This window comes from Protopterus annectens, chromosome 3.part1 (assembly GCF_019279795.1).
Source record: "Protopterus annectens isolate FY-2018-M chromosome 3.part1, PAN1.0, whole genome shotgun sequence".
In the NCBI taxonomy this organism is placed as follows: domain Eukaryota; kingdom Metazoa; phylum Chordata; order Ceratodontiformes; family Protopteridae; genus Protopterus; species Protopterus annectens.
In genome coordinates this window covers 1,271,057,068-1,271,069,525 of record NC_056732.1, presented here as the reverse complement: position 1 = coordinate 1,271,069,525, position 12,458 = coordinate 1,271,057,068, and the positions used below count along the sequence as shown (strand labels likewise).

Genomic DNA, 12,458 nt, shown 5'->3' with positions numbered 1-12,458 from the left:
ACATCTGGAACCGAGATCTTTAGAAAAGGGTAGGAGAAAATGTACATAGGAAAAATTTGAAACCGTGGGATCAATACATTGCAGAGGAGAAACAAGGTTTAAAAGTAGGCAGGATTTGAAAGAGCTATGTAATGGTTGACTAACAAGGACTGAGTATGTTAAAGGTGATGTATAATGTTTGCAGGAACGGTTATGTTGGCATGGTTTGGAATGTATAATGTTTGCAACTGAGATTGCGTCACTATTGTTTATTATTATTTATATAAATGTAACATGGCTTATGCCATACATAATTTAATAAAGATGTTTCTTGTTTATGTGTGTTTGGCAGTCAGATTTCTTAAGTTTGACTGCAGTATGTTGATCCTTAACGTACTTTTCATGCTGCACTTTTGAATACAGAACTGTGAGCACACTGCCTGTTTAACTAATAGAGGACTTTAGAAGTTTCAACTAAGTACAGCTGCAGTGTTTGAATTGCAGAATTGAGCCTTATGTAAAACATATAAGTTAGCTTCTGCTGTTTAGTCAATCTGCAGATTTCAGTAAATTTAAAGGGTGCTTCAGAATTTCTGCACGTGAGAGCACCATGAATTAGAGCATTGTTTGAAAGGAAAATGTAAGTAATATTGTGAAAGTGGAGAGTAAGAATATATGGTTTCAGTAACAAAGAAGGGAAATACAACATCTTTCAAGTTTTATAAATCTTGATGGTACTAAAATTTTGACATACTGGGGGTAACTCATTTTTTTTCCTTACTGGGGAAGAAGGGCATCTAATCCGACAGTATAATAAATGGAGATGTGCCTAGTGTGATGAAAAAGTTCACATGGCAGAAAGCTGTGAAGAGTATTATAAAATCAAGAAGGATAGTTTGGACTATGGGGATGTGGAGAAATTAAATATAAATGAGGGGAACTTGCTGGATGATGCAGGTGAAAACGCTATAGAAGAAAATGCATCTGATGAAATGTGTCCTGTTGACTTACATAAAGAGGGTGAACTAGAAATAAAAGAAAGAAAATCAAGTCATACATATTTCATTATTACAAAGTAAATATGATGCTTTGCAGCTAGAGAGTAGTGATGAAGTGGGCAGCCTAATATGGCAGCATAATAAAGGCAGACATCATACAATAAAGAGACTCAGGAATGGAAAAAGAAAACTTAAGTTTATATTTAATGAAAACATTAAAGGAGACAGGTGAGTTATATTTTGCTTTAAATGGGAATAGTATTTAATATATCAATGAAATAAGATGACAGATATGTTTGTTTAGCAGATACATATTTTTTTTAAAAAGGAACAAGAGCATTTGCAAGTGTTATGGTGGAATAAAGTTTGGAATTTTTGAGTGCAACAATGTTCAGGCATAGCGGTATTAATTAATCAGTGTAATGTTGCAGTTTTGGATTGTGAAATAGTTAAGGAGGGAAGGGTGTCTGCAATCGATATAAAAAAGTAAGAATATTCTGCTAAAAATTGTAGTGGTGTATGAAGATACAAAGGTAAAAACTGAGAAAGATTGTTTGAATTAGTTATACCCATATTGTTTGCAAATATGTATATAATTATTATAGAGAATATAAATTTTAATCTTAGAAAGGTAAAGTGTTAAGGGATATAAAAATATTTAGAGAAATTGTGAGGATTAGAAATTTATTTTAGGCCAGGGACAGGATTCACGTATGACCAGGAATACTCTTCATTCTGTTGACCATATTGAAACCTTTAACTGTACCATGCTTACACTGACATTGGAAGGGAGTCAGTAGTTGTTGATGACTGCTGAGGGTGATCAGGAATTTAATTCCAAGAATCAGTAGACACTGCATTACTCTAATGCTTTAGGGAAAGTAAAGTGGATGATATACAGACTTGCCTTCAGACAATCTTACACAACAAAAGTAAGATGCATTTGTGGTAGCAGGAAGTAATGTTGGTAGGTCAAGTGAAGAGGGTTACAAGTAGGAAGTGCACATTATCTCTCTTAGTGTAGAGAAAACAGAGGTAATCCAGAAATCTTGAGTGAAGTCTGGTATTCTACCTGTAACCTAGAGGGTGACAGGACTAATGAGAAACAGTGTAGACAGGATTAGTCCAGATAAAATCACTTTAGTGTAGTAGGTCTAGGAGACTCTCTCTCTGATGCTGTCCTTTTGGAAGGACTAAAGCGTCCTTGTTGAAGTTTTAAGTAGTTAATTCAGTTATGTAGGTAGTGATAGGGTGGCTGTAAAGTTAATTTTTTTATGCAGAAAAAGTTTCAGAATACTTCTCTGAATCACTCCATAGAGCTATGAGCCCTCCATCCATACCCCTTTTTTCCCAACCACAACAGGGAAGTAAAAGAAAGGCTATTTATTACCTTGTATGTTCATAGACAGTAGTAGTGTGTGAACAGTAAACCTAGTTCTGTGACCTAGAAGGAGGGAGCCCAGAGTGTGACCCAGATTTTCCATGTTTGATTAGCGGTTCAGGTGTTGGAAGAGCTTTGGTGGAAAGAAGCAGCAACTCTGCCATTCTAGGAGGATGGGTGGGGTTTAAGCATGTAGTCTATCACTCCCCTAATGATGAAGAAGTTATTGTTAATTGCATAGCATGTAGTTCAGTTTGCATACCAGGGAGAGCAGGTGCTAATTGATGCATGCTGTGATGCATATGAAGTCACAGCCATGCCTTGTTAGGGCATAGCATAAAGTCCTCTGATATACTAAGCCAGCATAAATGATACTGCCAGTTTGGTCTGCAACACATTTCCACTTCCCAGCCCATTAATGGTTATGATGGTCCAAGCCTCAGAGGTGTGTGTGTGTGTGTGTGTGTGTGGGGGGGGGGGGTAGTAACAGGAGCACAAATGTAGGAGCATTTGGAGCAACACCAAGCAACTGATGGTCAGTGGGACTGATACGTGAATTGGGGAGGCATTTATACAAACAGAAGCAATCATATCAAAAAAGTAATCTATTAAACTCGGAACCTCCAAGATGGCTGCACACTGATCAGCAGCTTAATTTAGCTCTCCTAGTATGAAAACAGAAACTGTGAAAAGGAAGACAGTTAAATTGTCTTTTTTGTTAGAATTTAGTTACTGGCTAGTAAGCACAATACCTGGATGCCAGCAAAGAAGAAATTTAGAGAATATGAAAGAAAATCAGCCAGAAAAATTAAAGAGAAAATACTGTCTGGGAAGAGTCCTGCAGCTGGTCAGCAAAAAGAAGTTCAAGTTTCAGCTATGGCACAAGAGATGGCTTCCAGTAATATAGAGGAAAAATAAATAAAATGTAACATGTTGATAAATATATCAAAAACTAAGCATTTGAGATTATGGAGAGATAAATTGGAAGGTGAATATTTAGTGCGGCACACAATGATTTCAACTATAGATTCATTTAAGGACCTGGTTATATGGGTAGATCCAGGTTTGAGTTTTTCCAATCATATCAACCAGTTGGTTAATGATAGTTATAGAACTATAGGTTGCATAAAAAGATTTATAAATTTAGAAATGATGAAGTCATTGTTAGTTACATTAGACCCAAACTTGAGTATGGAATAACAGTATGGAAGCCTTATAAGAAAACAAGCACGAGTAAACTGGAAAGAGTACAATGGAAATATACCAAGGGCAGCCATGGATGTGACACTTTAAATTATTATGAAATACTTAAATATCTGAAGTTGTACCTCTGGGAATGTTTGGGGTTATCAAAACGTAGAGGAGTATCCCCAGGCAACCTATGTAGAAGAGTCTCTAGGAATTAGAAGTGCACTAATTAGTTCTCTGAGAGAGCAGCTGATGCATGGAATAAACTACCAAAATTGCATTTAAAGCAAGCACTAGAACAGCCTGGACACTTATTATGGGAACAACTGTTGGTGATAGATTGGCATGCTAAAAGGGCATTAATGCTTGTTCTTGAAATATTTGTATGTATGTACTTAGATGTGTTTAAAATAAATTTGAGTTGACACAGTCCTTTATTATCAAATTACAAAAAGCTGAAAAAAATATAAGAAGCCATAACTAGCTACTTAGATGGCCTGATAAAACTGCAAAAATCAGAGGTTAAAATCATGAAAAGGTTGGCTGAGTATGAGGGTGCTCAAGAAGAGCGGTTTTAAAAAATAGCGTTAGAAGAGGGTGTACACAGTGAAAACCTGAGATTTTTCTGCTGTAACAAAAAAAAAAACTGGAAGGAGCAGATGTTAATTTTATGATAGTACAAGTAAGCAACTGAACTGGTTTTCCACACTAAGAATGTTAATTGAAAGGGCACATCAAGTATATGCTCCAAACCTTGCTGTTCGAAAGCATCCAAGACCTATATTAGTAAAGATGAAATCATACCAACAGAAAGGGCTGATTCTGTCAAAACTGTGGTAGAAAGGAAAAAGTATTAAAAACTGGAGACAGCAAAGTGTTTGTGGAAAATGATTATTCACTGTACACCAGGCAGAACAGAAGCAAATTCATGCCAGCAGTCGAGGAATGTCGAGAGCCAGATGTGAGATTCAAGCTACTGTATCTAGTTGTTTTCAGAATATTTCTTTTCCTAGATGATCAAAGACATTTTTGGATGCAGAATAGGCTAAGGAGGAAATAGTGTATTTAACAAAAAGTGAGCCTGGAAGCTGAAGGAGATTCTGCTGCTTGTTCTTCTGATAGTAAAGCTCATTTCCCAAAGGAAAACGTTTGAGAGACCAAAAAAGTACAGGAGTTGACTAGAAGAATTGTGAGTATCTTGAACTTGAGCCAGAGTTTGGTGTTTTGGGGAGTCGATGATCAGGAAGAATACCAGCAACACTGGAAATAGTGAATAAATTGGAGACTATAAAACGTCATTCACATTTGTGAAATATAGCTTTCAATGAAAATGTGGCTCTGAAAGATTGGAATTTTGTTGACTACTTTGCAGTCCACCCAGACGTTTAACATTTATTCCCTTTTGTCATTAATATTTAGAAGGACACTAAAAGGAAAAAGAAGTAACAACAAGTAAAATCTTATTAGTATTTGTGCCTAACATTGTATGAAGTATGCGTGATATGTATATAAACTGCATGTAATTTTGTATGGGGTCCAGTTAAGTATTTTAAATGTGAGGGACATTTTTTTCAGCGACTGTTGTGTATGTTCATAGGATCATAGGAAATTGCTAGGCTAATGGCTCTGGGGCCCTTACAAGCCTAGCCAAGAGTTTATCCCCAGAAAAGAGACCACAATCGGCACCTGTCACCCCATCAGTGAGGGACACAGGTGGAACCCCTGCAACAAATTTGTGGTTGCCCATCTACTCATCAGTGTTGCGCTTGAAGAGGGTCAGTGACGTACTTTGCTTGATGTGTGTGGGGAGTCTTTTCCAGAGATGGGGCACCCTCTGGGAAACAAACCTGTTTGTCCAGCAGGTTTTGTTAATGTCACATATTAGAATTAAGCCTTTTGATCAGGTACTACTCGAGGAGTTAGACTTACGGCTATGGAGCATCTCTAGTAGAGCAGGGTCTGAGATTGCCTTGTAGGCGAGACACAGGTCACCTCTGAACAATCTGTACGATACAGAGTAGAGTGATAGTGATTTGAGCCTGTCCACATAGGACAGGTGTTAGAGGCCATGGATTCTCTTTGTGAAGTATTTATGTGGCCTTTCCAGTTGGTGCAGGTGTTTGTAGAGGTAAATACCAAACGGGGCATTGTACTCAATTATTGGCCTAATGAGGGAGGAGCACAGAGAGATGATAACCTCCTTTTTTCTGGATGCCGTCACTTTACTTATGAGATGAACCAAGTAAAAGGCTTTTCTGGTCACTGCTGCTACATGATGGTCAAATGTAAGATTGTTGTCAGCTTGTGTGCCCAGGTCTCTCACCACAGGTTGTGTGCTAAGGAGGTTGCTGCTAATATGGTAATCAGTAGGGGCCGTCTTTTTGCTGAATGGTATGATAATACATTTTTTTTTTTTTTGCATTTAACTTAAGGCCATGATTTTGGCACCAGTCATTTGTTGCTGTGAGACCCTCTTGAAGTATGTTAACATCATTTGGGGAGTCAATGACAGCACCCAACTTATAATCGTCTGCAGATTTGGTCAGCCACAGACCTTTTGTCTTTGCTTGGACCTCTGAGAAGTAGATGCCAAACAATAAGGGTTCTAGGACAGATCCCTGGGGACACCACTAGTGACAGGTCTGCTATCCGAGGTAGTGGGATCCATTTTGACCTTGTGGGTCTTATCAGTGAGCCAGTTGGTCACCCACCTGATGAGATAGGGATTTACACCAAGTTCTGTTAAAGATATTAAAGTAAACAAGTGTTTTTTTCTTAACACGTTTCAGTTAATATAATGTGATATTGTGTGGTGGGGGGGTTGTAAAAGAGTACTAGCATTGTAGAATTAAAATAATAATTTCCCATTTTTTACAAAGGTATGTTTCTATATCAATGCCCTTGGCTTAATTAATGAATTAAGTTAATTCAAGCATCAAAATAGAAATTGGCTAGGATCAAAATGGCTTGCAAGAGTAGCTAGACTAGTTCTTACATATGGATATGTTATGCTGTAAATAAGTTTTTATAAGCAGAAATGTTTGAATAAATAAGACAAATTGATGCAAGAAACAATCATTTTCATGTCTTTCATTTAGAAAGATATTAGCATGTTTTTAATTAGCAAATGCTCTCAGCGGGAAATTAAGTCTGCAGGTAAGGGTAGTTGGCCTCAGGAATTTTTCCATTGTGATCGGAGTAAAATTTACAGAGATTCCTTCATGAATCTGCAGAGTTGTTAGTTGCCTTTTTTTCTCATTTCCGACTTGTTTTAAGTATTTTCAAACTGTCTGCAGGTGCAAGCAGATAATATTGAGAGTTTTGAACATTCTTTGTTGAGGAAAATGCAACATTTAAAAGTACAATGGCAAGAAGTTCAGTAAAAAATAGTCTGAAATTATGGAAAGTGAACAAGAGATAGTATCCTTCCCAACAGCCTTAGTACTGTAACATATTTAATAGAACAGTTGATAATTTAGCTTTACTTAAAGGTAGCTAAGTGCACTTTTTCTTAGGGCTAGACGTAAATATCTTTTGAAAGTATGAGGCTGTTTTTCACATCAGGAAGAGGAATAGAGCTAATAAAAGAACAGATAGCAATCCGTGTAAGTGGGAACATAGGCTATAACATTAACTTTAACATGGGTTACCTTAATTTTAGATTAGTTAATGCCTGTGTGTGCAGCTGTTGATTTGGACAGTAATTGAGGGTTAATTTTCCTTTATTGAAAATGTACATGGTTCTGTTTGTTCTAAGTCAGTAAGGGATGGAGTTCTTAAAATGCATTTAGTTTTTTGTTTGAGGGTTTTTATTTAAGCAAAAAGTATTTAAAAAAGTTGTGACATAGGTTCATATGGAGATAAGAAACAACTATATAAAAGATCAGCTTGACATACAGTGTGTGCATGGAAGACATAAGTTAGAAATACACATTAAAAAAATTAACATATAATAGATGGGAGCAGTAGCATTTTAACATAATAGGAATGTAAATGGCCTTACAGGTAAAAAAGGAAAGAGTGTGAATTATATTTAAAAATGCAGAATGCAAATAGTGATACTGTAGGATACACATTTGGAAATAAATGAGCATGTGAATTTGGCAAATAAATGATTTCAGGATATATATTCAGCAGAATATCAGGGACAAAGGAAAAGGGGAGTAATATGATAATGATTGTTATAGGGGCTGTAATAGTGATAGGAGAGAAAAAAGACAATAATGGCAGATTTTTGGTATTTAGTGGCTATTGGCAAGGGAGGACGTTTATGCTAGATTGTGTTTTTACATTCCACCAAAAAACTGCTGTTATGGAGATTAAGAAAGTTTTGGGGAAGTAATCAGCTTACATCATGGAATATTAGTTATAAGAATAACAGGGGACTAGAACATGATTTGGTGTAATGATGATGTATCAGGAAGACCTAGAAGGGAAAATGCAACAAGCGATGGTGCACTTCTGAAGAAATTTTGAAAATATTTGGTATGGAAAGCGTGAATTCACTGGCTGGAACTCTGTTAAAATTTACATGTTATTCCCCAAGGTACAATAACTGGGATAGACTGGATATAATTTTATTTCACAGGACTGTGTTCATTTACTTGAAAACTTTAGCAAACATCCTATACCTATTTCAACTCATACACCAGTGAAAACTAAGAAAAAAAATGTAGAGTAATGAAGTAAATATGAGATACTGGTGGTTTCCTACCTAATTGTTAAAAAGAGAAGAATTCAAGAAGTGGATGGTGGAAAATTTTCAAGAAGTAATAGAAAAGATAGAAAATTCTTCATAAGGGATAGCTAGTGAGTGGGATAAAGTGAAAATGGAGTTTAAAAATAGGGTACAAGTAAAAGGGATATGGTTAAGAAGCAATAGAAATTATTTAAAGGGGCTGTCAAAGGTTAAAGTGTTGCAAAATAAGGTGGATCTCACTGGACAAGAGGAGGAACATCTGCTAAAAAGAAAATAAGGGAGTATTTAGATAATAAGCATGAGTTTAGAATGATTGCTGTTAAGCAACTATTTTTTGAAAGCAATTGTGCAACAAAGTCCAGAAGGTTTAAAAATGTTGCTTGGAAGTGTTTGCATAGGTATTTTTATACCAAAGGCACACTTTAAAGAATTTTCCTGTAGTAGATGTCAGATGTTGGTGTGATGAAGAAAAAAGAGGTAAATGGGAACATGTTTTGTGGGAGTGTAATGAGCTGGCAGATTTTAAAACAATTGTCTTCAGAATACTCTGTCAGAAATGTTTGGGAACTATATGTCTGTAAGTAAGGAAATGATTATTTTGAGCTTGGACACATGATTAAAATTGCCTAACAGTAAGGCCTTACTAAGTTTAATTCTGTTGACTGCCAAAAAAAAATCAATAATTAGAAAGTGGAAATCAAAGTCTAAACCGTTATTTGAAATATTGAAGATTACAAGAGAGAGAAAAGAATCTGGGATCTTTAGAAAAGGGAAAGAGCAAACAAAGGAATGGATAAATGAGATTTTGTCAATAGGGATAACTGCAAGTAGGAGTACAGAAAATAGGCAAGAGATGGGCTGGAATTCATTGGAGAAGACTGCCTAAAGAACCAAGGTGCTGGGAGCAAATAATTAGAGAGAGAATGTTAATATAGTGGGGCGATGTAATAAATGGAATTTATGGGAACAATATTACATGCAAAATAATGCACAGGAGGGGGGTGAAGTTTAATGGAAGGCAGGAATTGAGTAGTTTATGTAACATTTTTGCACTGTGAATTAGTGCCTTAGTGATGAATTGTCATTAAACGTTTTGCCTTGTTCGAGTCGTGGTCTCCTCGCTGCTTTTTATAACATAACTTAGATGGTGGGGTGCCGTCTTCAAACTGGATATTCAGGTGTTGTTTTGGATTACTCTGTGTTTATTTTAAAAAACTGTAATTTGTGTTTTTTAATGACAAGTACTAAGCTCGCATTTTTGGTCAGTATGCAAATATTAACTTAGACTTGCATATTCATTACTTTATCTGTTCTAAATTATCGTTATTCCTAGACCTGTTCTTGCTGATCAAGAAACATTTAAATGAAATAGAATTGCATTAAGAAACATCTCTACATTGCATCACTGCAACACTGCTTAACCGAGGATTTTACTGAAATTTGTAAAGAAGCTAAGGAAATAGTTGAGTGAAAAATGGATAGACAAACTGTAGTAGTCTAATGCTGAGTTTTGAGTTGGAGAGTTGAAATGGTTTCACAGGTTCTGCAAGATAGCTAATGCGGGCTGTCCAGTAGCATTGCAGTTTGGGTACCTGTGTACAGTTGTGTGAGGCATGCAGCTGTTTGAGAGAGAGATTAAGCAGGTTAACTTCCCTATCACTGCACCGCCTTGTGGATTCTGATTTGAGTTTGGGCATGCTGTCTACCTTACATGCTACAACATATAGCCACTACCCAGTTCTGTGGTACAAAAGTGATAAAGCAGTTACTCTATCCCAGATGACCCATGTTCAGCTAGCAGCACAGGTGTTGTAACAGCCACAAGAAGAAGGATGGGAGTGAGAGGCCATCGCCAATTCACCCATCATGTGTAAAGATGGGAGCCAGCTTGGCTTGTTACACTGGTGACACCAGAAGGGAGTGCAAGTGAATCACTTGCAGCAAGGAGCTTAGTGTGCCCTTACTGCAGTGTAGTGCACCACTTAGCTGGGAAGTTTTACATACACCTTACAACAACAGTGATTATATTGCTTTGGCTTCACCCTAACTTCATCCATCAAGAAGGGTCACTGCTGTTAGATGTAGCAGATATGTGCTTACAGCATGTTGATTTATTAAATGACCCTCAATTGAGTCTCATATGTCTTCTTCATGTCCCATTGTGCTTGGACTGCCCCTTCCTTTGAAGTTCCTTTAAAGTTGAGTAGATTTGATGCCTCTGTTAGATTGTAGGTGTGAACTCTTCATTGTTACTTCTTGATGTTTGGAAAAGTGTATTTGGTAGTAGGTCCAAACTGGCAGAATCGGGGGCTAGGCACATTTATGTAATCAGCATGTGATGTCATGTTATAGTGCCAGCATTGAGCATTCACTCTCCTAGGATAATGCCAGATTCCAGTTTATAGAAAAGATGCACCCATTTAGTGACCCTTCACTTGGATTCCTTTGAGTGCAACCTGCATAAGACATATATATTTCCCCGGTGGTTATAAACACCTTACTGTGAGGTAAAGTCAGTTATGTATCTCCTTATCTCATGAGATCCATTTGTTTACATTTGCTGATCTGTTTGCTTTTCTTCTTTCAGATCCTTGGAGCACGTCATCTGCCCAAGAATGGAAGAAGTATTGTTTGTCCCTTTGTAGAGGTAGAGGTGTGTGGAGCGGAGTATGACAACAGCAAGAACAAAACAGAAGTTGTGCGTAAGTTGTTATTTTGTCAAATGTATATGCAATCTGTCGGATCAAAACAGAGTTTAGAAGTTTATTTGTTGAATTTTAGAAACTTTATAGATTATTGGAAATGCATGTCCTTTTTGTAGGGATGACATAAAATGGTAAAAACAGAAGATTAAATGGATTCCTGATTGTGATGCAGTACATCTGGGTTTGCCTTTTGAGATTCCAACCACGACCTCCACTCATTTAGCTGTCTCAGTCACCTTAAATAAAACAAAACTGTTTTAAGTTACTGAAGATGACCCAACATATTATTTTTTAAAGGAAATATTCCTAACATTAAAAAGTATTAGAAGTAATAAGGGATCATAAAGAAACAAGAATGTAGACTGCATAGATCAAAAGGTAGAACAGTGGGGCAGATTTTTGTAATACTGGAAGTTTGAGAGTTGATTTAGATTTGCTGCATTACTCCTTGCTTGAATGGCTATTTTGATAATTTAAAAATGTTCTAATTTACTGAGTTTTTGAGGTGTATGGAAACATTCTTAAAAGTCCTTCCTTGTTTTAGGTATGTGCTTAACTGGAAATAATACTTATTTACTGATGTGTATGTGTTATTAATCGGATTTTTACTTTTCGTGCCTAACCGTTCATGGCGATGGGTAGCTTTTGACTTTTTATATGCTCCACTTCTGTGTGATAGCACAGCCGCTCTACTTTCAGAGTGGCTTGCAGACATATCAGTTGGTGTACTGCATGGAATGGTGCTACAGTTGAATGATTCCATAAAACACTCACTGTCAGGAAATTTTATGTCTGATTAAGTAGATACATGTTACTTTCCTCCCAGTTATTTTCATTTACAGTTTTCAGTCTGATAACTGTATGCTTTGCAATTTAATTTTTTCAGCTAGACATTTGTACTGATAAAGGTCCATTCTGTCCTGTTGCAAAGCCCTTAGCAATGTAAGAAAAAATGCTTTTCAGCTCTTAGAAGTTTTTTACTTCCATTCTAATAGCTCAGTAATTCCTGCAAAACAATGAAAAGGATTTCCTTAGTAAGACAGCAGTTATTTTAGATGATGAGAATATATGTGTGTGAATGAGAGGGAGGCTAGAGGAATGGTGAGGATGCAGGGAGTAGAGGTGGCGAAGGTGGATGAGTTTAAATACTTGGGATCAACAGTTCAGAGTAATGGTGAGTGTGGAAGAGAGTACAGGTAGGATGGATTGGGTGGAGAAGAGTGTCAGGAGTGATTTGTGACAGACGAGTACCAGTAAGAGTGAAAGGGAAGGTCTACAAGAGGGTAGTGAGACCAGCTATGTTATATGGGCTGGAGACAGTGGCATTGAAAAAAGGCAGGAGTCAGAGCTGGACGTGGCAGAGTTAAAGATGTTACGATTTGCACTGGGTATGACGAGGGTGGACAGGATTAGGAATAAGTATATTAGAGGGTCAGCCTAGTTTGGAAAGTTTGGAGACAAAGCCAGAGAGGCAAGATTACTTTGGTTTGGACATGTGCTGAGGAGGG

The 12,458-nt window shown here is 36.9% G+C and overlaps 1 protein-coding gene across 1 annotated transcript in view; it reads left to right on the top strand.

The window, feature by feature from the left end:
* The window catches only part of LOC122798415 (1-phosphatidylinositol 4,5-bisphosphate phosphodiesterase gamma-1-like), a 3,104,897-nt gene that overhangs the window by 2,863,097 nt on the left and 229,342 nt on the right, over positions 1-12,458 (top strand). The window contains exon 28 of the mRNA XM_044067334.1: positions 10,833-10,947. Coding sequence (XP_043923269.1) covers positions 10,833-10,947 — 115 coding nt within the window. The remainder of the gene's footprint in view (positions 1-10,832; positions 10,948-12,458) is intronic.